The 26,672-nt window shown below is 49.6% G+C and overlaps 1 protein-coding gene across 2 annotated transcripts in view; it reads right to left on the reverse strand.

The window, feature by feature from the left end:
- Positions 1-26,672, reverse strand: part of RAB11FIP4 (RAB11 family interacting protein 4) — a 146,287-nt gene that overhangs the window by 90,025 nt on the left and 29,590 nt on the right. For both annotated transcript variants that reach the window (XM_016932058.4, XM_016932059.4), the window contains exons 2-3: positions 16,064-16,151; positions 13,841-13,929 (exon numbers count right to left, since the gene is read on the reverse strand). In XM_016932058.4, coding sequence (XP_016787547.1) covers positions 13,841-13,929; positions 16,064-16,151 — 177 coding nt within the window. The remainder of the gene's footprint in view (positions 1-13,840; positions 13,930-16,063; positions 16,152-26,672) is intronic.

Below are 26,672 nucleotides of genomic sequence, written 5' to 3' on the forward strand. Positions count from 1 at the left end.
CGAGACCCTGTCTCTCCAAAAATCCAAAAATTAGCTGGGTGCACGCCTGTAGTCCCAGCTACTCAAGAGGCTGAGGCAGGAGGATTGCTTGAGCCTGGGAGGTGGAGGTTGCAGTGAGCTGAGATCACGCCACTGCACTCCAACCCAGGTGCTAGAGTGAGATCCTGTCTCAAAAATAAAATAAAGCAGCTGGGCGCGGTGGCTTGTGCCTGTGTAATCCCAGCACTTTGGGAGGCGGAGGTGGGCAGATGACCTGAGGTCAGGAGTTCGAGACCAGCCTGGCCAACATGGTGAAACCCCGTCTCTATTAAAAATACAAAAATTTGCTGGGCATGGGGGTGCGCGTGTGTAATCCCAGCTATTTGGGAGGCTGACACAGGAGAATCGCTTGAACCCGGGAGGCGGAGGTTGCAGTGAGCCAAGATCGTACCATTGCACTCCAGCCTGGGCAATGAGTGAAACTCCATCTCAAAAAAATAAATAAATAAAATAAAGTAAAATAAAATTGATAAAAGTCTTTCTCATTATCTTTATTTTACTTTATTTTTTGAGATGAGATCTTGCTCTGTTGCCCAGGCTGGAGTGCTGTCGCACAAACGGCTCACTGTAGCCTCAATCTCCTGGGCTTAAGCAATCCTCCTGCCTCAGCCTCCCAAGTAGCTGGGACACACAGGTGCTTGCCACCAAGCCCAGCTAATTTTTGTCTCTTTTTTTTTTTTTTTTTTTTTTGAGATGGAGTGTCGCGCTCTGTGGCCCAGGTTGGAGTGCAGTGGCACAATCTCGGCTCATTGCAAGCTCCACCTCCCGAGTTCACGCCATTCTCCTGCCTCAGCCTCCCAAGTAGCTGGGACTACAGGCGCCCACCACCACGCCCGGCTAATTTTTTGTATTTTTAGTGGAGACGGGGTTTCACCGCGTTAGCCAGGATGGTCTCGATCTCCTGACCTCGTGATCCGCCCGCCTTGGCCTCCCAAAGTACTGGGCTTACAGGCAAGAGCCACAGCACCCGCCTGTCTTTTTTGTATTGATAGATATGGGGGTCTCACTTTGCTGTCCAAGCTGGTCTTGAACTCCTAGCCTCAAGGGATCCTCCAGCCTGGGCCTCTCAAAGTGCTGGGATTACAGGCTTCTTTCTTATCTTCAAAATATGTTTATTATGTTCCATGTTTGTTTTAATGTTGGACAATGTTTCCTCCAATTCTTCCAGGGAATCTGCTGCTCCAGGAAGATGCCCCCTGGTGTCCCAGCAAGTGGCTGGTATCTCCCTCGGGCACAGGTACCCGGAGAAGCACCGTCCAGTGTATCTTAGGGGCTTGGATTTCTTCCCCACATTATCTCAGATAATCCCCCCAAAGACGTGGGGGGGGTCTTTTCTAGTTTTCTCTTGAGATTGCCCCTCTCAGGAGACAAATACACCTACTCCAATGTCCTAATCTCAGCCCAAAGAGGATGGAGATGTGGCCTGGTCATGTATAAGAGCCCACACCTCCTAACACTGTACCCAGTGTACATCGCACAGACGTTCAATGGCCCATGGCGTGTTCCTGGAGCCAGAAAGTACCAAGGCCGGCTGCCTCCCCACAATTTGAGAGATGCCAAGGGTGGACGCTCGGCCGCACACACACAATTAGGCATTTATTTTTACCCAAATGCTAGAAGGGACATAAGCTGCAAGGGGTGTTTAGATCATGTTTCAGCTGGGAAAACTGAGGCCCACTGAGTGGGTGCCAACAATATGCATTTTAAATGTGTTTTAGACTTGAAAAATAAACGCAGTAGAACTCCCCTCCCGGCCCCCTCCTCGCCACACCATTTTATTTTTAATTTAAATTTAAGTTGCAGTACCCCAAAGGACTAGAAAATCAATAAAGGCAAATCTAAATTGAGGGGCATTCTTCAAAGCAAGTGGCCTGAAGTTTTTAAAAAGGTCAATGTCATTAGGAGTAAAAAAAAAAGAAAAAAATAGAAAGAAAAGAAAAAAAAGGCTAAGGAACTCTTCTAGATTAAAGGAAACTAAAGAAACATGGCAACTAAACTACTGTGTGATCCTGTATTAGATTTGAGATAAAAATAAAAGCTATAAAAATATTATTGGGATGGCTGGGTGAGGTGGCTCACACCTGTAATCCCAGCACTTTGGGAGGCTGAGGTGGGCGGATCACGAGGTCAGGAGTTCGAGACCAGCCTGGCCAACATGGTAAAACCCAGTCTCTACTAAAAATACAAAAAAAAAATTAGCCGGGAGTGGTGGCATGCACCTGTAATCCCAGCTACTCGGGAGGCTGAGGCAGGAGAATCGTTTGAACCCAGGAGGCGGAGGTTGCGGTGAGCGGAGATCACGCCATTGCACTCCAGCCTGGGTGACAGAGCAAGACTCCGTCTCAAAAAAAAAAAAAAAAAAAAAAATATATATATATATATATATATATAAAATTGGGAAAATTTGAATGTAGATTTTACAATAGGTAACAAATTGTGCCAATGTTAAGTTTCCTGCAAGTCATAACTATATTGTGGTCACATAGGAGAGTGTCCTTCTTAGGAATGGCCAAGTATTTAAGGATGAAGTGTCATGTCCGCAACTAACTTTCAAATGGTCCAGAAAAAAAGTAGTATGCATGCACATGCACCCCACCAACAAACACAGGGGCAGAGAAACTCAGTTTAGCAGCATGTTAACAACTGGTCATCCAAGCAAAGGATATATGTGGATTCATTGTTCTGCTCTTTTCTGAAGGTTGAAAATTTTCAAAATAAAAAGTTGGAGACCAAGTCAACTCTCTAGGTCTTTGTTTAGCAAAAGTGATCTACTCTTTATTCTTGCACCATCTGCAGCAGGAGCTTGGGCCCTCAGAGGTTTATAAACTGGATGGTGAGTGTAGAATCTCCACTGAGATCCCAGTTCAGCCTCTGACACATGAAGCACCATAGGCCCTGCTAACCCAGAGTCCCCACTGGTTTTGACCGTGCTTTCTCGGAGAACATCTGCCCTCATGTGATTGTGTTTGTGTGTTTCCCACAGTTACTGTTTCAAAAATGCACTGCACTAGACTCATTAATGAGGGAAGCAGCAGGTAGGGATAACTCATCCAAAGGAGAAGGGGAGGGATCAAAGTCTATGTAATCAGGGAAAGAAAGGATGCTGAAATGAGACTGGAAAGGTATATACGAAGGTGGTTAATGTCCTACAGGTTCATAAAACCCAAATTTTTCCCTCCTGCTCAGCTTTAAAAAGACGGGATGTAAGGAGCCTCTCCAAGGTTTCATCAAGCTCTAACTTGGTGAGTAGGTTCTAAAGATACATGTGGACTTGGGCATCAGGGTTGGGTTAGGCAGGAGGTGGCCCGTGGGAAGTAGCACTTGCTGGCCAGCTCAGCTTAGCCTCTCTAGGGTAGGGATGGTCAGGGGTAGGAGGTAGAAGACACACGGTCCAGGGCAGATCAGGCTGAGGCAACGAACGAAAGGGGCTTCCATATCTGCACTGCTTCCATCCCCGCCACCTTTGGCTTAATCAGAGTTATTTCCCAAAGACACAAATCGAGGATCTTACAGAAGCTCTGAGGCTTGGGATAAGTAGATTTTTTTTTCTCTTTAGAAGGGTTGGGGCGGGGGGGGGGTGTTGAAACATAGAAAAATATATTGGGGCCAGATATAAGTAGAAAGGCTGCTTCCCTGGGCTCTGAAACTCCCTCCTGCCACCACACCAGTGGGAGCATGGCACCCCACCCACACCTCCACCAGCACAGTGAATCACAGTGCTGTTTGTCAGGAGAAGTATTTTTAGAACTTATAAGTGCCATTGTCATGAGTGGTTTTAGAAATGCTTGTTTCAGGATGGATGAAATGAAGCGAGGGTGGGCTTAGATGTTCAGGCTGTAGGCCTCCTCCCCAGCAAGTTCTAGAGAGAGGCACAGGTTATCATCATTTAAAAAACTTCCAGGAAGACAAGGGTTTGGCAAAGCCCCTTCTGAATATGAGCAAAAGAGCTAGTTTGGGCTCAGGCTCAGGTCTGGGTTCCCAGCAAACCCCATTTCTTTTCTTCTTTTCTTTTTTAGATAGGGTCTTGCTCTGTTGCCCAGGCTGGAGTGCAGTGGCACAATCTCTGCTGGCTGCAACCTCTGCCTTCTGGGTTCAAGTGATTCTTGTGCCTCAGCCTTCCAAGTAGCTGGGATTACAGGCATGCCCCATCATGCCAGGCTAATTTTTTTCTTTTTTTTTCAGTAAAGATGGGGTTTCGCCATGTTGGCCAAGCTGGTCTTGAACTCCTGGCCTCAAGTGATCTGCCCACCTCGGCCTCTCAAAGTGCTGGGATTCCAGGCCTGAGCCACTGCACCGGGCCAAACCTCACTTCCTTTGCCATCAGGGGACTGCGTGCATAAGCATAGCCTAGCAAGAAGCTGCTGGTTCCAGCCAGGTGAGGGAGGGCAAGAGGAACTGACAGGAAAAAGGCAAACTGGATCCCTACCTCACTCTAGACATCAGTCAATTCTACGAATTAAAAATCAAATACACAAAAATAAAACAGAACAGTTTCACAATCTTGGGCGGGAAAGCATTTATAAGCATTACACCAAAGGCTGAAGCCATAAAGCAAAAGAATGATGAATTGGCTATAAAAATTTTTAAATTTGGTATCATGAACAAAGTTAAAAATAAATAACAAGCTGGAAAAAATTTAATGTATGTCAAAAAGTTATATTTCTGGTTCTTAAAAAATACTCAATAGAAGTAAACATAGCCAGGGTGGAGAATGTAGACAGGCAATTCATGAAGAACGCCCTCTTAGTGACCAAAAAATTTACTTTAAGAAGTTAAACTGTATTATAATTTAAAAGAGGGGTTCTAATTTTAGCCTCTCAAATTTAAAGGATCTGAAAACTCAGCAACACCAGTATCAAAAGGGTAGCAGGAATCTGACGCAATCCTGATGGGATTCCTGCAGAGGAATTTGGCAGGTTAGCATTAGGCAGTTTTAATATTTTGCATCCTTTTCTTTTCTTTTCTTTTCTTTTTTGAGACAGAGTCTCACTCTGTTGCCCAGGCTGGAGTGCAATGGCACGATCTCAGCTCACTGCAACCTCCGCCTCTTGGGTTCAAGGGATTCTCCTGCCTCAGCCTCCCGAGAGGCTGGGATTACAGGCATGCGCTATCACGCCTGGCTAATTTTTGTATTTTTAGTAGAGACGGGGTTTCACCACGTTGGTCAGGCTGGTCTCAAACTCCTGACCTCAGGTGATCCACCTGCCTCCACTTCCCAAAGTGCTGGGATTACAGGCGTGAGCCACCGTGCCCAGCCTTTGCATCCTTTTCATAAAACAGTTTCCACTTGCCTGAATTTACCGTATGGGTTGGCAAATTTTTTCTGTAAAGGGCAGACAGTAAATATTCTAAGCTTTGCAGTCCATTTGGCCTCTGTGGCAGCTTTTCAGCTCTGCCACTGTAGTGTGAAAACAGCCACAGATAAGATGTGAACAAATGGGTGTGGCTGTGTTCCAGTAAAACTTTATTTACAATAACAAGCTCCCAGATTTGGCTCGTGGGGTCTGTAATTTGCCAACCTCTGATTTACTTTAAAGCAACGATTGCTGCTGTGGGGAAATACTTAGCTATAAGAATGATTATTACACTGCTTTTGTTCATTCCCCAAATTACGTTAAAAAAATATATATACACCTGGCTGGGCATGGTGGCTCATGCCTGTAATCCCAGCACTTTGGGAGGCCGAGGCAGGTGGATCACGAGGTCAGGAGATCGAGACCATCCTGGCTAACAGAGTGAAACCCTGTCTCTACTAAAAATACAAAAAAATTAGCCAGGCGTGGTGGTGGGCACCTGTAGTCCCAGCTACTTGGGAGGCTGAGGCAGGAGAATGGCGTGAACCCAGGAGGCGGAGCTTGCGGTGAGCCGAGATTGCACCACTGCACTCCAGCCTGGGCGACAGAGCAAGACTCCGTCTCAAAAAAAAAAAAAAAAGTGTATATACGCCCAACAATAAGGAACTGGTATATAAATTTGGTTGTCTTCATGTGATGAGATATCATGTTGCCATTTAAAATTTAAAATGGCAGCATGGCTACCTTGTTATATAGAATTAAGCATGATAGAAAATAGCATATAAATAAACTATTAAATATAAAGAGAGTTTAATGGGCCAGGCATGGTGGCTCACACCTCTAATCCTAGCACCTTGGGAAGCCAAAGCAGGCAGATCACCTGAGGTCAGGAGTTCGAGGCCAGCCTGGCCAACATAGTGAAACCCCGTCTCTGCTAAAAATACAAAAATTAGCCAGGCATGGTCGTGGGCGCCTGTAATCTCAGCTACTCGAGAGGCTGAGGCAGGAGAATTGCTTGAACCCGGGAGGCAGAGATTGCAGTGAGCCGAGATCACACTGCTGCACTCCAGCCTGGGCAATAAGAGCAAGACCCTGTTTCAATAAATAAATAAATAAATAAATTAATTAAATAAGGAGAGTTTAATAGGGTTATCATGACAAGATTAACACCAAAAATGAAAACCTATCCTATACATCAGTTGTAACCAGTTATAAAATATCATAGCAAAAAGATCCTACACATATCAGCACAAAAACTCCAAATATAGTCACCCTAAGAAGAAAGTGTGCATAACCTATTTAAGAAAATTATAAAACTTTCCGGCCAGATGCGGTGGCTCACGCCTGTAATCCCAGCACTTTGGGAGGCCGAAGCGGGAGGATCACCTGAGGTCAGGAGTTTGAGACCAGCCTGGCCAACGTAGTAGAACCCTATCTCTACTGAAAATACAAAAAATTAGCTGGGCATGGTGGTGGGCACCTGTAGTCCCACCTACTAGGGAGGCTGAGGCAGGGGAATCGCTTGGACCTGGGAGGCAGAGGTTGCAGTGAGCAGAGATCCAGCCACTGCACTCCAGCCTGGGCAATAACAGCAAAACTCCATCTCAAAAAAACCAAAAAACCAAAAAAGAAAAACAACAGAAAACTTTCCTAGAGGGCATAAAAGGCCAGAATAAATGAAAAGATATATGCATTCCTGGATGACAGAATGCAATATTGTAAAGAAGCCAATTTCCTTCAATTAATGCACAAATTTAATTTCAAATATGATCTCCTACAGGATTTGCAATAGAGCTTGACAAAAAGGCTGTTCCAGAAGAGAAAATATGTAAGAATAACAAAAAAACAGTTTTTTTTATTTGTTTTTGTGTGTGTGTGTGTATGACAGAGTCTCACTTTGTCGCCCAGGCTTAAGCGCAATGGCGTGATCTCAGCTCACTGCAACCTCCGCCTCCCGGGTTCAAGTGATTCTCCTGCCTCAGCCTCCCAAGTAGCTGGGATTACAGACATGTGCCACCATGCCTGGTTAATTTTTGTATTTTTAGTAGAGATGGGGTTTCACCATGTTGGTCAGGCTGGTCTTGAACTCCTGACCTCGGGTGATCCACCTGCCTTGGCCTCCCAAAGTGCTGGGATTACAGGCGTGAGCCACCGCACCTGGCCTTAAAGGTTAAAGAAACAAAGAAGGATGAGAGAGCCTTTCCCTATCAGATATCAAACTATAAACAAGAGTAACTGAAACTATGGTTTTGGCTTAAAAGTAGGTAGACAAACAGATCAATATAACAGACCAGAGTCCAGAAAGAGACCTATGTTTATAAGGTAAGTTAGCATACAATAAAGATAAAATTTCAAATCAATTGAGAAAGAGGGACTATTCAACATTAGGAACTCAAAGTACTGGCCATATTGAGGAAGTAAGAGTGCCAGATCTCTACTCCCACCAAAAGCAAAAATAAGCTCCAGGTGGATGAAAGAGCTAAGCATAAATACTTCTTTTTCTCAAAAGTATCTGAAAACTATATATAGGAGAATATGTTTATAGCCTGGAGGTACAGAAGGCACAAAATGATACACAAAATGCAAATGGCATAAAAAGATTGATAAATGATGACATCAGAATTAACATTCTGTGTAATAAAACACTCCTAAAACAAGATTAAAACACAAGCAAAATCCATAAAGATTGATAATCAGGATATATAGAGATTTCAACCTGTTGCTGTGGCTCACACCTGTAATCTCAGCACTTTGGGAGGCCGAGGTGGGCAGATCACCTGAGCACAGGAGTTCAAGACCAGCCTGAGCAACATGCAAAACCCTGTCTCTACCAAAAACAAAACAAACAAACAAACAAACAAAAAAACAAAAATTAGCTGGATGTGGTGGCGTGTGCCTGTGGTATCAGCTAATTGCGGGGCCGAGGCAGGTGGATCACTTGAGCCCGGGGGGCAGAGGTTGCAGTGAGCTGAGATTGAGCCACTGCACTCCAGCCTGGGCAGTAGAGCGAGACTGCCTCAAAAAACAAACAAGCAAAAAACAGAATATACAGAGATTTCTTATAAATCAATAAGGAAAAGACAAACAACCATATCGAAAATGGGCAAAGAATATGAATAGCTAATTCGTAAAAGCAGAAATCCAGAGGGTATGGGAAGATAAGAAAAAGATGGTCTGCCTCCCTAGGAAGCTGGGCAGCACAGAGGACGGCAGCAATGGGCTTTCCTCCCCTCAGGCTGCTGAGCCGGAGACCAGCAGGTGGATGGATGGCTTCCGGGGTTGGTGAAGGCCATGGGGAAAGGGGCACTCTCATATAGTGCTTGGGTGATACAAACGGTACAGGCTTTGTGGAAGAAAATTTCATCCGTATCTGTTAAAAAACAAAATCTACATACCCTTTGACACAGCAATTCTGCTTCCAGATACCTAGTTCTAGAACTACTTAGAGACACACCCAAGGAGCATGGATAACGATGCTTGCTGTGGGTGCTGTCCTGGGGGTGAAAAGGAGGAGCTCAGCCTGAGCCCTGAAGCCACTGGGTGGACATGGGGCTGGCTGTCATGAAGGGTGAGGTTCAGGCAGTGGTAGAGGGTGAAGGGCCCCCAGGAAGCTCAGTGCAGGTCCTTCTCCTTTGGGCTGGGGCAGAAGGAGCCAGGGAGGCTTCCTGGAGGAGGCGGTACCTAAGTAAAAAAATTTTTTTTAAGAGAAGCTGTCTCACTATATTGTCCAGGCTGGTCTCAAACTCCTGGGCTCAAGTAATCCTCCCACCTCAGCCTCCCAAAGTGCTGGGATTACAGGCATGAGCCACCACTCCCGGCAAGTAAGTCTTAAAAAGGTGAGTAGACGTTAGCTCCTGACAAGGAAGCGGGAGGGGGGACATCCTAGGAGAAAGATAACGCTCGTGCAAAGGCTCAGAGGCAAGAGAGAACACGGCTTTCTCAGGAAACGGGGAGCGGTTTGGTATCGCCAGTTTTAGGTGTGAGACGCACCACGGTGAGAGATGAGGCTGGAGTGGTGGGTAGGAGCTGATGTTGGTTTTCATCCCTTGGTAAGGACGGGTCCCAGGAGCGGGATGGGGGTGTGGAGAGAGGAAGGCTGAGGACAGGAGGACGCCCGGTCAGTGGGTGGCAGTGGCTGCGATGGAAGAGGGAGGCAGGGGTGAGTGGGGAACAGAGGACTCAAGGCAGCTGCATGAGGGGGCGCTGAGGATGACTCTCTGGGTTGGAGGCTACTGACACCATTTGCTGGCGTGGTGGCTACACAGGAGGGGCAGGTGGCTGGATGCCCTCTCCATTTCATCCACCATAGGGTGGATGAACAGGGCCCAGGGCCTTACAGCACTTGTAGGATTAGGGTTCACATTACCTCCTGCTGAGGGGTGACCACGGGCCCCTAGCAACTATCCCATTGCCTTTAGCACCCGAGTGTCGGGCTCTCCACGTGTCTCCATGACCCCTCCCCACGGGGGCCCCTATAGCATATGGACTGGGGGCTGATGGGCAGCCTGAGCAGGACAGTCTCAGAGGGACTCCCAGGGCGATTCCAGGGACCCCATGCATGGACCCAGGGACCCTGGGGAGTCCTTCAGGACACACCTAACATTCCCTTTGACCAGAAGCAAATTTCCCTGGGTCAGGAAACTCTCTCAACAGCCTGCTCAACAGTTGGGGTTCCCAAGCCTCAAAGTTTCCCTCTGCCAGGGTCTTGCAGGGCTCTGGGGACGCAGGTGGAGCCACATCCAGTAAGGTCAGGAACTGGTGCATCCAGGCATCAACTGCCCGGGATAGACTTGCACTGGCCTGAGGTCTGGACAGCAACCCCAGGGGCCCCTGCCTGATGCCCAACGCTAGAGGCTTCTCGGGGCCTGGGAGGGGGTCAAGAAGGGCAGGGTGCTCTCAGAGGCCAGGTGGCAGCTGCTGGCCCACCAGCCAGCACTCAAGCATTCACTGCTTTAATTACGAGCCACATCCAGTGGTTAAGTCAGAGGTCTCCGTCCACACCCTGAGGGGAGGGGGCTGTGCCCAAAAAACAAGCTTCACCTCCCAGCATACACGCATGGCACAGGGATGGAGCGCCTGCCATCCCATCTGTGTGTCATCCCCACACCTCCTCAAATCATGCCTCAGGTTTGCGTTCCCTGGGGGCATCTGGGAAGCCTACGTAGTGATCCAGGCACCCGCTTCTTCTCAGTCTCAGACTGACCCCTAGGGGACAGCTAAGACACAGCAGGGCGCAGAGAGCCGGGCCTGAGAAATTCGGACCTGCCCAGTCCAGCCCACTCTGACACCTCATCTGCAGAGCTGTGGTCTTGACCTTGCTATTACAGGAGCCTAAGCCAGGAAGGGGACTCATTCACAATCCAGAAGCCGTCTGCCCCGTCAGGCTGGTCTTCGGATTGTGCCCCCTTCCTCTCCCTGCCAACACGCAGAAGCCCATGGTAGGGAATGGAGTCCAGGTCAACCAAGCAGCCCCAGCGAGCATAATGAACAAGGCTGCCACTGTGTCCACAGCTACCGCCATCTCACTAGGCTCTGGCCAACCAAGCCGGGGCCAGACCTCCATGGAGGGCAGAAAGGAGTTCACCCACGAGAAGCTTAAAATCCAAAGCATTGGGAGGCCGAGGCGGGTGGATCATGAGGTCAGGAGATCGAGACCATCCTGGCTAACATGGTGAAACCCCATCTCTACTAAAAATACAAAAAAAATTTAGCTGGGCATGGTGGCGGGCGCCTGTAGTCCCAGCTACTCAGGAGGCTGAGGCAGGAGAATGGCATGAACCCGGGAGGCGGAGCTTGCAGTGAACCGAGATTGCACCACTGCACTCCAGCCTGGGCGATAGAGCAAGATGCCGTCTCAAAAAACAAAAAACAAAAAACAAAAAACAAAACCCAAAGCAACAAAAACCTATAGGATTGCAAAGTCCCATGAAGAAACAAGGAGAAGCACCAGGCTTGCTGAGATAGGCTGACGCGGTCTTTCTTTCTGCTTTCCCATAACCTCTAGACTTTGGAGGAAAGCAATATCAGTTTACAAAAAAGAGTACCTTGGTGGAGGCCCAGTCTTCTGCACCCCCTGCTCATCTTTTCTCCATGTGCCACCTTTTCCAGAGGTGTGAATGGCAGAATGTGGGGGCCACAAAAGCAGCCAAAGACTGCAGGGAACACATCACCCCCACCCCAACTCCCACCCCCTCTCCCCAGGCCTCGGCTCCACTCTGCCCTCCAGTTCCTGGGGCAGGGCTTTACTTTAACATAATTTTGCAACACCAGTATCCAAGGGTAAACTGAAAAATGCAAACGGTAACGTCAGCACCATTTTCTTACAGCAGCAGGCGGCGAGGAATTAGCACGTATTAGGGGTCTGTCTTCCCACTGAACTTTCACAACAGACCCTCCAGATTGGCACAGCAAGCCCTGTTTTACAGTTGAGGACACTGAGGCTCAGCGGGGTTGAGAAGAATGTGCTCAGGTTCCATGGCCTGTCCTGGGTGGCCCACGTGGGTATGGACCCAGTCCTGCACACCTCTGCACGCTGCCTCCTGCTCAGCAATCCAGGAAGGGCCCCCCCAGCAAAGTTCCTGGGGCACTCAGTATTTGTCCCACAGTGGAGGTCCTCTTTCCTAATCCTGGTTCCATTAGCTGGCCCCAAATACATATTCAACCCCTGCTTGCTGGACCCATCAAGACAGGCCTGGAGCCATCACTGCTGGCATGGGCATGGGCCTGGGGCCCAGCTATCTCCACGCATCCCTGAGGGCTCTTGCTTTGAGCACAGCAGCCTGAGGCCTAGCCACCTGACTCCCAGCCTGGGGGCCCTGGCCCATAGTTGGTGTCTGGCTTTGGTCTCTGCCACCATGGACTTGGCAGCCCTCAGCACTGTGTCCCTCTCTGTGGACTGTCCCTCCTCCAGTCCTGACCAGGGAACCTAACCCTGACCCCATGACCCAGCTGGATTCCAAGAGGCCTACCATCAGCCAAAGTGGCCTCTGGGGTCCTGGATCTCCTTCAGCTATAAACATACTCATGTTTTGGGGTCCAGAGGAGGCACCCATCAGAACTGGGGAAAAGGTTTGGGGGTTGGGCTGGGTAAGAAATCAAAATCATCCTCTTCTAGTTCTGGGTGTTGCCACCAGGAGGGACCTCGCTGGTTGTCAGCTTGTGCACCTTCAACTGTTTCTCTGTAGGATGAAGCCGCACTGCTTGGAAAACTAGTTCAAAGTTTTATAAGAAACACACCATTAGGCGATGATAACAGTAAAACAGAGCCTTGGGGACCGTGGTCTTTGTCCCGCTTCCTGATACAGAGCTTCAGGATGGGGTTGGTCACCAGAAAGACCAAGCATACAATAAGGTGGGAACTTTCTCACCTTCCCACCTACCCCCAACCTCCAGGCAGAGGAGAGGGGCTGGAGACTGGGTTGTAAAAACTGTTTGATTTTTGGAGATGAGTCTGGCCCTGTCACCCAGGCTGGCTGGAGTGCAGTAGCACAATCACAGCTCACTGAAGTCTCAAACTACTGGGCTCAAGTGCTCCTCCCACCTCAGTCTCCCCAGTAGCTGAGACTACAGGTGTGCACCACCACATCCAGCTAATTTTAAATTTTTATGTAGAGACGGGGTCTCACCATCTTGCCCAGGCTGCTCTCAAACTCCTGGGCTCAAGCTGTCCTCCTGCCTCAGCATCCCAAAGTGCTGGGATTACAAGCATCAGCCATCATGCCAGGCCTACAAATTCTTGAACAATGAGATGCAGAGAGCCCGGGTGCTGGTAGCACGGTGATGTGCTGGGAGGCAGCGCCCCTAAGCGAAGGTGCGGAAGCTCTGCATCCCTGCTCCCCATACCCTGTCTTGTACATCTCTTCCGTGTGGCTAATCCTGAGTTGTATCCTTTGTAATACGCTGATCATCGTAAGTACAACCATTTCCTGAGGGTTTCCAGTGAATTACCCAGCCCGAGGGAGGTGGTCCTGGGAACCCTGTGTTTGCAGTTATCCAGGAAGAACTGCAGCTGGCGTGGGAGGTGGGGCAGTCTCATGGAGTTGACCTTGACTCATGGAGTCTGTGCTAATGCTGGGTAGTTAGTGGCAGGTGGAACTGATTGCTGGACACCAGTTAGTGTCAGAGAACTGGAGAATTCGTTGTTGTTTGAAAAGAAACAAACAGGAAGCGTTCAGCTCAGAGAGCGATGGTGCAGAAGAAAAGGAAACAATTCTAGTCCTGCCTCCCCTCCACTTGTCACTTTCCCTGTCTGGAACTCAGTCTCTCCTCCGTGCCACAGATGGGAAATAAAGTTGCTGGGTGAGGACCCCCAGCTGTTACACATTCTGCTGGGGCTTCCCAAGGGGCCTCAGGGCTCCTGTTCCAAAAACTATTTCTTGACTTTGATGCTCAAGAAGGGTCCTCAGAGGGAGGTTCTGGGTCCTCCCAGATACTGAAAATGGAGCAAAGGCAAGACCAAGAAGGAGGAGGCAGAGCCATGGAGGTCCTTGAGGCCCCCCAAGCCTTACCTGCTCCACGCAGTCTGGGATCTCTGGCGCGCACGGCAGCGTCCCCGCGCTCTCCACCGACAGCACATCCTTCAGCAGCTCCTCGCACCCTGCGCAGACAGGCAGACACACGGGACAGTGAGGGGTTGAGCCTCAGCCTGGGACGGCTGCTCTGCTTCTGACTAATGGGCATAGGGTGGGAAGGGCTGAGGTGGGGGCCCGAGGCTCCAGGAGGCCAGCTGAGCACTGGAAGGCAGGGATGGAGCCCAGGCGGTGGGGAACTCAGCTCAAGGCACTGTGGAGGGAGCTGCAAGAGCCCCTTGTCCTCTGAGACTAATTCCCACACACAGAGGGCAGGCTGGGGCAACAGGAAGGAAGGAGGCCTTCCTGGGGGAGGGGACCTAAGGCAGTGCTGCCCACCTGGCTCGCAGGGACTCCAAACGACTGTGCCAGCCTCTGGAGAAAGCAAACACACCCATTCCTCCGAGGCTGGGCGCCCCCCGTGTCCTGCAGACCCTGGGATGTCCAGGACAGGGCCGCCCGCAGGACAGCTGCAGTTCCTGCTGACTCTGTACACGGCTGGCCTCGCTCCTGAGATCCCAACCAAACGCCCCAAGGTTGTACTGAACTGGGAGGGGGACCTGACAAAACGCCTGGCACAGGCACATGGCAGGTGCAGTCTGCAGTGGCCCATTGTCAAATCCACGCAGAAAACCTTCCCTGGGCACCTTCTGTGTTCTGTGCCCCCTGCACCGTGTATTTGGTTCCCTTCATCCCTCACCCTGCATCGTTCCACCCTCCCAGGACTCATAGGCACCCCACAGAAAAGGGCTAAACTTGATCTGAGCCGCAGACAGGAAACCATGGCTTCCTTCACAGATAACCAGACACCCTGGGACTCCAGAAGTGACTCCATTCTCTCTGCAGCTAGTGGGGAGGCCTTAGCAAGCCCACCTGGCTGGTGACCTATGCCACTGTCTCAGATTATTTTCTTTTTTGAGACAGGTTCTTACTCTGTTACCCAGGCTGGACTGCAGTGGCGTGACCTCAGCTCACTGCAGCCTCAACTTCCTGGGCTCAGGTGATCCTCCCACCTTAGCCTCCCAGGTAGCTGGGACCATAGGCACACACCAGAATGCCCGGCTAATTTTTTGTATTTTTTGTAGAGACGAGGTTTCGCCATGTTGGCCAGGCTGGTCTCAAACTCCTGGACTCAAGTGATCCACCTGAGATCAAGCAATCTGCCTGCCTCGGCCTCCCAAAAAGTGCTGAGACTATAGGTGTGAGCCACCGTGCCTGGCCCTCACTGTCTCAGATAAACAGCTTAGTAGTAAGTGAGTGGCCATATTCTGATTCCTGCAAGTTTCTCACAACTGGCCTTTGAATTTTTGGGACAAGACAGTGGGATTTATATTGTCCCCTTAAAACTGGAAGCAGGGGCAAGGAAGAAAGGCAGGAATTAGGAAGAATTAAGAGGAAGAGAGGGCAGGGCATGGAGGCTGATGCCTGTAATCCCAGAACTTTGGGAGACTGAGATGGGAGGGTCACTTGATCTCAGGAGTTCAAGACCAGGCTGGACAACGTGACAAAACTCCATCTCTACTTAAAATACAAAAATTAGCCAGGCATGGTGGTGTACCTCCTGTAGTCTCAGCTACTCAGGAGGCTGAGGCAGGAGGATTGCTTGAGCCCAGGAGGTTGAAGCTGCAGGGAGCCATGATAGTGGCACTGCACTCCAGTAGCCTGGGCGACAAAGCCAGACCCTGTCTCAAAAAAAAAAAAAAAAAAGAGGAGGCGGGAGCAGGGAGGACACAAAAGCAGCAGCTCAGAGGGAGGCGGGCAGTCATGTGACCAGCGCTTTGTCCAGGTTTGCCCAGGACTGCCCTGGTCTTAAAACTGGAGTCCCTCCCACATCCCAGGAGACTCATTGGGTTTGGTCACCCCAGAGCGGGAGAGAGAGGAAGAGGACAGAAAAGCAGGGAAGGAGGCTTTCTCTAGAGGCGGGCAGACAAGGGGAAGGGCAGAAGTGACCTCCATGGGTGAGACCACAGCCCCCCACGGCTGGGGCAACAGTGTCCTTCCCCTCTGGCCCCCCCGGAAGCCAGAGGCAGAACCGACTTCTGGCCCATCCTGGGCTCTGGGACCCCTGTGGGGAGGAATCCAGGCTGGGGCCCCAGTCACACCAGCTTCCCCAGCTGGGCAGGACCGGAGAGCGCCTGGGAAAGCCTCCCAGGAAGACCTCACCTTTCATGGCGAACACGCCCCGGCAAAAGTCCTTGAAGTTGATTCTCCCCAGGTCGTTGGGATCCAAATATTTCACAAGTTTTTCCACCTGTGGGAATGAAGCAGGGACAGGTGTGAGACACCCAAGGATCTCCCGAAGACTCAGGGAGCTGGGTGGGGAGGCTGTGAGGGAGGGAGGGACACCAGTGTCCCCGCCCAGTCCTCTTACCCTCACCCTGGGGTCAGTATCAGCCATGGGGCCACTTTATTCTCCCCATGGTGACAGACAACTCGGGCAAAGAAAAGCAGAGCCAACACCGGCTCCTCCCTGAGCACACGGCTTCAGGGGCCAAGCCTCTTTCCCCCAGGGGCTGCACAATGAAAGCCGAGGCTCTGCCAATGTTTTAAAATTGGTTTCTTTCACACAAAAGAGACACAAACTCATTGTAAAAGACCCAGAAATCCCACCATTTCTCTTGTTCTATTTCTTGTTCTAGGTGCTGGCTAGATGGGGAAACTCACTGAGATGGACACTGGTGGCTGATGAACTTTTCTGTTCTATTTGTACCTTGCACTTCAATGAAGAGTGTTAGATGAATAAGGAAGTAAGTTTTCCCCTGGCAGAGTCAGCCATCCCTGAGGTTGGAGAGTTTCTCTCCCGTGTAACAGGAGGTAGGACAGAAACAGTTTCCATGCTGCTTGGTGTGTACAACCCACGTTGTTAGTGGCTGTAACACATTCTGCCCGGTGGGTTCATCATAATTTACTTCACCACCCCTAATAGCTGGGCATTTTGGTTATTTCCAGCTTTTTGCTTTTACAATTCATCTTTGGGGGTTCCTGTAGCTGTGTGATGACCCATCAACCCCTGGCCTCTCAGATCCTTGACTTTCTTTTTGCCTCATATTCCACCTCAGGCACCAAGTCCCTTGGTCAACCCAGTGATCACCCCCTCCAATACCACCCATCAAATGTCCCACTCCCTGACCCCGTCCTCCCTCCCTTCCTGCCACTGCAGGGTTCTTCAGCATCACTGCGTCTGCTCACTGTTACTCACATTCAATCCATGCTCCCACTGTATCCCACAGCTCCCTCATTTCCCACACCACCCAGGAGCCCCACCTGGTCATAGCCATCATCCTGTCTCTCCTGGATCATGCAAGTCTAACTGGATCGTGTCACCCACTCCTCTGCCTAAAACCTTCCAGTATCATTCCACCACACTTAGGATAAAAATCCAAACTCCAGGCCGGGCGCGGTGGCTCACACCTGTAATCCCAGCACTTTGGGAGGCCGAGGCGGGTAGATCACGAGGTCAGGAGATCGAGACCATCCTGGCTAACATGGTGAAACCCCGTCTCTACTAAAAATACAAAAAAAATTAGCCGGGCGTCGTGGCGGGCGCCTGTAGTCCTAGCTACTCGGGAGGCTGAGGCAGGAGAATGGCATGAACCTGGGAGGCAGAGGTTGCAGTGAGCTGAGATCATGCCACTGCACTCCAGCCTGGGCGACTGAGCAAGACGCTGTCTCAAAAAAAAAAAAAAAAAAAAAAAAATCCAAACTCCACAACACGGCCCACAAGGCCCCATGTGATCTGACCCCTTCTACTCCCTCTCCTCCCATGCTCTTCGTCACTCACTGTACTCTAGCTGCACTGGCCTTTGGTCAGCTCCTCAAGGAAACCACCACACTCTTCTCTGCCCCAGGGCCTTTGCACATGCTATTCCCTACAACTTGGACAGCTGTCCTCCCCATTTGCCGTGTCAGTTCATCCTTCAGGTCTCCCTTTGTACCTCTATGAAACGTCCCTCCCTGAGACAGGTCTGTCCTGACCACCCCCATCCAATCAGGGCCCACCCCACTGCTATCCTGTCTTGTAGCATCCTATACTTTCCCTTCAAACAATTTGTTGCAACTTGCTATTGTTAACTAAAAAGAGATTGACATGGAGGTCAAAGGAAATAGCGTTTATTTGGGAAACAAAGAATTGCAATTCAGGTACACGGGATCAGGACAGCCCCGAAGAGCATCCCAGGAGGCAAGTGGGGAGGAAGGATTCTTTTTTTTTTTTTTTTTTTGAGATGGAATCTCGCTGTTGCCCAGGCTGGAGCGCAGTGGCGCAATCTCAGCTCACTGCAAGCTCCGCCTCCCAGGTTCAAGAGATTCTCCTGCCTCAGCCTCTCCTGAGTAGCTGGGACTACAGGCGCCTGCCAACATGCCCAGGTAATTTTTGTATTTTTAGTAGAGAGGCGGTTTCACTATGTTGGCCAGGCTGGTCTCCAACTCCTGACCTCAGGTGATCCGCCCACCTTGGCCTCCCAAAGTGCTTGGATTACAGGCGTGATCCACCACGCCCAGCCAGGAGAGGAATTTTTACGGAGGATTTCCACAGAAAGTTGTTTTCAGAGGCAGCTCATTGGCTGGGCAGAAATCCTAGATTGCAAAGTCTTTCTGACTGGTGAGCTAGTTAGGGCACTCGCAGCTGAGAAATGCTGGAGACTGGCAGATCATGACTTCGGTTGCACACCCAAGTCTATTGGGATATTGTGTGGTTTGAACTTTAGCAGGTGTGAGTATCTCCCGACCTCACTGCAGAAAGCCTTAGCCTTAGTTTCTCCATACTCTTTCATGTAGTTATGTGTGTGGGATAATTTGATTAATTTATATCTTCTCTCTACAAAGTAAGCTCCCTAAGGGCAAGGACCCTGTCCATTCTGATCACCACTGTATACCTGGTCGCTTGCACCGTGACTGGTACATAGTAGAGGCTTCATAATATTTGTTTTTGCTCACACCTACAATCCTCTCCAAGGTCAGGAGAACCTCTGACCTTCAAGGTGGAGGTTGCAGTGATCCAAGATCGCACCACTGCACTCCAGCCTGGGTGACAAGAGTGAAACTCGGTCTCAAATAATAATAATACTAATAATAATAACAACTTTTTTTTTAAGAGCCATGTCCTCACATTATTGCCCAAGCTGGAGTGCAGTGGCATGATCATAGATCACTGCAGCCTCAAATGCCTGGGCTCAAGGGATCCTCCCACCTTAGCCTCCCAAGTAGCTGGGACTACAGGCACGCCACCACGCCTGGCTCAGAAGCCTGCTTCTAAATCTAAAACTGCTTCTAAAACTTAGTGGCAGCCCTCCCACAGCACCCATACAAGCATTCATTCATTCATTCACTCACTTATTCAACAAGTGATGACTGAGCACCTCTTACATGCCAGGCACTCTTTCAGGGTTTGATGGTGGTAGGTGCTGGTTCTGCTGGCTAGCCACACATACACAATAGTGCATACACATGTCTACACGCTCACATTCCTTGTCAGGCATCTTGCCGCTCCCCCTAATAATCACCATCAGTATCTATAGCACAGCCAGGCCAGGATGAGCTCTTTCCAGTATCTGCTCAGGCTGGGCTGCAGATGATGGATCTGAGGGCACCCGGGGCCTGCAGAGCACAGCATGCAGGAAACTGCTCACAGTCACTGTTGTCAGTGTTCACGCCATCACAGGCAGACTCGCCGGCATACCACACCACCCATCACAGGCACCGAAGCCAAACCACGTTGGGGATTCATCTATTTATAGGGACCACGTTTTTCTTGCATGCCCACAGCGTGGCAGCTGCAGCAGGGGTCTGAAGCCCTGGTCACTGCCGGTGGCCTGGCACCATGGGGGCTGTGCCCAGTGGGCTTTGGAAGGTGAGCTGTGGACAAAGAGGCCCCACCCTAACCATCTTCTCCTTGCCTGGAACCTGGTGGCTCTGTGCTTGCATCTTGATTCCAGCTGACCCTGCTTTTCCACTCTGGGGTGAGTCTGGGGTGAGGGAAGGGCAGAGGGGCCGTGCCACATTCTTTCTGTGAACCTCCCTGAACCTGGTACCTAGTGGGCTCTCAGGAAAGACCTGCAAAATTTCAGTAAAGGAGGAAAGTGGCTTTTTGCCAGCCTCCTCAACATTGCAGCTGCCCCCTCCCCCCAGCCATGCCAGCCTCTGACACTGCCAGGCAATGACATGGCTTCTGAGAATAGCAATGCCCAGGTGCCACCTGCAGGGCTGCAGGGGAGCCCACCCACCATCCTGGCTGGCATTCCGCCTCCTCTCCTCCTGCCTTTGCATCGCTGGCATTATAGGGGGCCTGTGAATGTGGGGATGGGCCAGGGCACCCTCTACCCTCCAGCCTCCCATGCTCAGGCCTACAGTCCTCTCCAAGGTCAGGGCTCTGCCTTCATTATTTCCGAAGCAAGTCAAGGGTGGAGTCGGCCACAGAGTGCTGACTGACTGATGAGGACCCCCACCTCAAGTCCACCTAGGAGGCAGGAGTGCAGGGATTTGGATTCTGTAATCCCTGTGTCCACAACTCCCTGAGGCTGGGAGACACTGGTGGGGCGAGCTGTCCATTCCTCTGCCAGCAAAAGCCTACCTGGGACAGAGGTGGGGGTGGGGTTGTTTGATGACAGGCAGATAGATGGGGTACTGAGGGCCACTGCATGGTCCCCAAAGCACCCAAGCCATGGCCCAAGCTGCAACCGGGGGCACATCCCAGGCTGTGACCTCTCTACAGCTGCTCCCACAGGGCTCTTCAAAGAGTGGCAGCCCCAGAGTAGTGGCCACAAAAGTGCCAGGCCAGCCGGACGCAGTGGCTCATGCCTATAATCCCAGCACTTCGGGAGGCTGAGGTAGGTAGATCACCTGAGGTCAGGAGTTCGAGACCAGCCTGGCCAACATAGAGAAACCCCTGTCTCTACTAAAAATACAAAAATTAGCCAGGCGTGGTCATGTGTACCTGTAGTCCCAGCTACTCAGGGAGGCTAAGGCAGGAGAATCGTTTGAACCAGGGAGGTGGAGGTTGCAGTGAGCCGAGATTGTGCCACTGCATTCCAGCCTGGGTGACAGGGCAAGATTCCATCTCAAAGCGAACAAAAAACAAAAAACAAAAATGGCCAGGCACACCGATGTCCTGCCCTTTAGAAAACAAGTGTGAAATTGGGCTGGGCGTGGTGCCTGGCGCCCGTAATCCCAGCACTTTGGGAGGTCAAGGTGGGCAGATCACTAGGTCAAGAGATTGAGACCATCCTGGCCAACATGGTGAAACCCCGTCTCTACTAAAAATACAAGAAAAAGTAGCTGGGCATGGTGGTGTGCACCTGTAGTCCCAGCTACTTGGGAGGCTGAGGCAGGAGAATCGCTTGAACCCGGGAGGCAGAGGTTGCGGTGAGCCAAGATGGTGCCATTGCACTCCAGCCTGGGCAACAAGAGCAAGATTCCGTCTCAAAAAAAAAAAAAAAAGAAAAGAAAAAGAAAAAAAAGAAAACAGGTGTGAAATTATTAGAACAATGCATGCTGGTTATTACCAATACATACCATCACCACAGGCTCAATGATTTTTAAAATAAATAACAGCATCATTTATGTGGAGAAGTATTGCAAATGCTTGGAGTCCACGGAGGGTTCACACATAGTCTCATTTAATCCTCACAGCAAACTTAACAGTAGCTATTATTATAGTCCCCCATTTTAAATTGAGGAGACTGAGGCTCAGAGAGGGTAAGACATTTAGACAAAGTCACTGCAGTGGTAACGCTCCCCTTTTATTTTCCTTTTTTTAAATTTAAAATTTTTGCCCACCTGTAGTGGCAACTCTTGAACCCAGGTCTTACTGACCCCAGAGTCAGCCACTGCTCCCTGTTGCCTTCCTGGGCCAGAGACTCTCACGGGGCTGTCTGCACTAAAGTGTTGTTTCTATCCCCTGGCGCCCTGAGCATCAAAGAAGCTTTACTCACTACGGTGGGGACCCCTCGCCTTGGATCACAAAGAGTCTCGACCTTCCTGGACATCAGGTAACCTTTTGCCACAGATGGTCCTCTGCCAGACACATTCCACTGACCCAGCCCGTCATTTCACAGTTGGTGAAGCGAACTGTGAGGGGAAGGGAGGGGAAGGGGCTTGCTCAAGGTCACGCAGGGAGCATAGCAAATAGCCACCCCATGTGGTCTTCGTTGGGAGCCTGGGCCCCAGGCAGGGGAGCTGGGGGCCGCCCCCACCCTGGGGCACACACCATGCGTGGCTGGGCAGCCCTGGGGCTCCCCCTCTGGCTCCCAGGCCAGGAGAGACGGGTTCGCCAGGCCTGGCAGGCGTTGCAGAAGCAGCTGTTGTCACTGAAGCACACACAGCTGGGCCCTAGCTTGCTGCCAGGGAAATTGGTTGTTCACTGGAAGTAAAATATTGATCTTTCCTTTTTGGGGCCACTCAATTACCAGGCTTCCCCTTCTATTTCTGTTGCCTTTCTCTTTGAGCTGATTTTTTTCCCCCACTCAGTCCCCTGGGTCACATCTCTTCTAGCTCAGACCAGATGATGTTAAAAAGCTTCGTTGCCGTTGCTGTCTGATTGATTACCAGCCAGATACTCCCTGAACCCATGCCCAGCCACCCACGCCTCCCTAATTTCAAGGTCTGAAGGCCAGATGGACTCAAGCAAGCCATTTGCCTTTCTGAAATCTCAGCTGCCTCATCTGAGCAAGTGAGATAAGCCGGCTTATCTTGCCGCTGTGAAGCTGTCTGCAAGGCAAGGTGCCTAATAAACGTCAGCCATTACTCACGGGAATCAAAGCAAATGCTTAGCGAGCCTTCCTTTGTGCCAGGCACTGTTCTGAGCACTCTATGCATATGAATTTGTTTAATCCTCGCCACCACCTGGGAAGCAGATACCATTATTATTCCCATTTTACAGGGGAGGAAACTGAGACATAGAAAGGCAAAGTCATTCAGAATTAAGGTCACACAGTTCGTAGGAGACGGCTGAACACAAGAGGCCTGGTTCCAGACTCCATGCCCTTAGCCAGTAATTATTATTTCTGCCAAAATAATTGCAATCACTATTATTATGCTGACAGGTTTAGGGGCTTGCTCTGACCAGAGAAAGGATAAATCTGTATTCTGCTCTCTTTTAATCTAGAAAAACTGGCATTGGTACTGACAACTTTTGCTTAAGAATTTGAGTATTAAAAGAAAAATTAGGCCAGGCACAGTGGCTCATACCTGTAATCCCAGCACTTTGGGAGGCCGAGATGGGTGAATCACCTGAGGTCAGGAGTTCGAGACCAGCCTGGCCAACATGGTGAAACCCCATCTCTACTAGAAATACAAAAATTAGGCAGGGTGTGGTGGTGTACACCTGTAATCCCAGCTGCTTGGGAGGCTGAGGTGGGAGAATCACTTGAACCTGGGAGGCGGAGGTTGCAGTGAGCCGAGATCGTGCCACTGTACTCCAGGCTGGACAACAGAGCGAGACTCCGTCTCAAAAAAAAAAAAAAAAAAAAATTAGCTGGGTGTGGTGGTGCGCGCCTGTAGTCCCAGCTACTGGGGAGGCTGAGGCAGGAGAATTGCTTGAACCCAGGAGGTGGGAGGTTGCAATGAGCCAAGATTGTGACTCCATCTCAAAAGAAAAAAAGAAAGAAAAATTAATTTTGAGACACTGTGCCACTAAAGCAGAGGTGGCCAGCTAGCATCTCAGATGTGGCTTGAGGACAGACTTAAAATTAGATGCCAATATTTAAAGCCAAGCAAGCCTCCTGGTTCTGGTTAAGATGGAGTAAGCACACTACAGTCTAGCTTTCCCATTGATTATAACTAAAAACCCTGACAGAAGACATAAAACAACTACACAAGGACTGTGAAAAGTGAATAGTGGAAGGTGAATTGGGGAGGAAAACAAAAACATTAAGTAAGATGAATACGGTGGTGAGCTTGCATATTTCCTGACCTAGACTCAGGAGCCCAAATCCCAGAACTGTGCAGCAGATGCACAGAGAAAAAGCTACGGAAGAAACTCTCTTTCTGATGAGAAGCCGAGAAAGGGGGGCCTCCTGGGAAAAATTGAGTGGGAGAAGTGCCCTGGGTCTTTTTTCTCTCCCAGCCCCCTCCCTACAAGGTAAACCCTGTCCCAAAGGTTAGGTGTTGGCAGCAGCCGTAGCAGTCACACAGGGGGACCTAAAACTCCGAGAAAGGGAAAATCTTTTACCTGGAAAAAAATGAGAAAAAGGGGCCCCTGGAAGCTGGATAGGGTGGCATCACAGAAAGAAGGGAGCTTGAGAATATGATCCCATAAAGTTGTTGTATTTGAGGTCCTAGCCTACTCCTGAGCTGCACATACGTGGAACTGACCCCAAATAACCTACCAAAGACTCTGAGAACTGAACTACAGTGTAGACTGAACAGACTGGCCCCTGGAGTATGTATACTTGGGGTGGATCTGAATAGCACTGCAAAGCCTTTGAAAACTGAACTGACATTGAAACTATAATTCACAGAGGGCAGGTTGGGATCTGAGGCGTCAACCTAACTGATTTAAAAAGCAAACAAACAGACTGGGCACAGTGGCTCATGCTCGTAACCCTAAGGCTTTAGGAAGCTAAGGTAAGAGGATTGCTTAAGGCCAGGGGGTTGAGGCTGCAGTGAGCCATGATCATGCCAATGCACTCCAGCCTAGGTGACAGAGCAAGACCCTGTCTCAAAAACAAACGAATAAACAAACAAAGAAAAAACTGACATTCTTCAGAGGATTTTAACAGGCCCCAGTGTCTTACAGTATTCCAAATGTCCAAGACACAATCCAAAATTACTTGACATACAAAGAAACAGGAAAAGCTGACAACAATGTACAAGACAAAAGACAAAAAGGCTGGGCGCAGTGGCTCACGCCTGTAATCCCAGCACTTTGGGAGGACAAGGCGGGCGGATCACCTGAGGTCAGGAGTTCGAGACCAGCCTGGCCAACATGGTGAAACCTCGTCTCTACTAAAAATGCAAAAAATTAGCTGGTTGTGGTGGCAGACACCTGTAGTCCCAGCTACTCAGGAGGCTGAGGCAGGAGAATGGCATGAACCCAGGAAGCAGAGCTTGCAGTGAGCCGAGATCGTGCCACTGCACTCCAGCCTGAGTGACAGAGCGAGACTCCGTCTCAAAAAAAAAAAAAAAAAGGCAATCAATAGATAGATACCAATGCTAAGATGACCCAGATGTTGCCATTATTAGACCAAGACTTTAAAAAAGTTATTATAACCATGCTCCATGGTTCAGTAAAGGTGAACAATCCGAAATAAATGGAAACTTAGAAATTCTTGCAGAAAAATAGATGCTAGAAAAAAGGAACCAAATGGAAATTTTAGAACTAAAAAATACAATATATGAAATAAAAGTTCATTGGATTGGATCAATAGCAGAATGGAAATCACAGTAAAAACAGTGATAGAAGAACAGAAATTGCCTAATCCAAACAAGGAAAATTACCAAGCATTCAGACAAACATTATATTAAAGGGTCAACTCACCAAGAAGATACATAACAATCCTAAATGCATATGTCCCTAAAAACAGAGCTTCAAAATACATGAAGCCAAACTAATAAAATTGAAAGGAGAAATAGACAAATTGACAATCATAGTTGGAGACTTCAACACTCCTCTAGAGAATATAACTAGTTAGATAGAAAATCTAATTTTTAACAATAGAGCTAGTTAGATGAAAAATCAACAAGGGATCTAAAAGGTCTGAATATCACCACTAACCAGCTTAACCTAATTGATGTTTATAGAACACACCACCCAATAATAGCAGAATACACGTTCTCTTCATGTAAACATGGAACTGTCACCAAGGTAGATCATGTAGATCATATCTTGGACTATTAAACAAACTATAATACTTTTTTTTTGTGGTGGGGAGGCAGGATCTTACTCTGTCACCTTGGCTGGAGTGCAGTGGTGTGATCATAGCTCACTGCAGCCTCCACCTCCCAGACTCAAGCAATACTCCCACCTCAGCCTCCCGAGTAGCTGGGACTACAGGGATATGTCAACACGCCCAGCTAATTTTCTTGTAGAGACGGGGGGGGGGGGGGTCTCACTATGTTGCCCAGGCTGGTCTCGAACTCCTGGCCTCAAGAGATCCTCCTGCCTTAGCCTCCCAAAGTGCTGGGATTACAGGCATGAGCCACAGAGTCTGGCAACAAATTTTTAAAAACTGAAATTATAAATGTATGTCTTGCCGGGCGTGGTGGCTCACATCTATAATCCTGGCACTTTGGGAGGGGCTGAGGCAGGTGGATCACCTGAGGTCAGGAGTTTGAGACCAGCCCGGCCAACACAGTGAAACCCCATCCCTACTAAAAATACAAAAAATTAGCTGGGCGTGGTGGTGGGCGCCTGTAATCCCAGCTACTAGGGAGGCTGAGGCAAGAGAATCACTTGAACCCAGGAGGCGAAGTTTGCAGTGAGCCGGGATTGCGCTATTGCACTCCAGCCTGGGCAACAAGAGCAAAACTCGGTCTCAAAAAAAAAAAAAAAAAAAAAAAGTCCTGTGACTATAATATAATTAAACTAAAAATCAATCTCAGGGCTCAGTGGCTCACGTTTGTAATCCCAGCGCTTTAGGAGGCTGAGGCAGGTGGATCACTTGAGGTCAGGCGTTCAAGACCAGCCTGGGCAACATGGTGAAACCCCATCTCTACTAACAATACAAAAATTAGCTGGGCATGGTGGCCTGTGCCTATAATCCCAGCTACTTGAGAGGCTGAAGCACGAGAATTACTTGAACCTGGGAGATGGAGATTTCGGTGAGCTGAGATCACA

This window comes from Pan troglodytes, chromosome 19 (genome assembly GCF_028858775.2).
Source record: "Pan troglodytes isolate AG18354 chromosome 19, NHGRI_mPanTro3-v2.0_pri, whole genome shotgun sequence".
NCBI lineage: Eukaryota > Metazoa > Chordata > Mammalia > Primates > Hominidae > Pan > Pan troglodytes.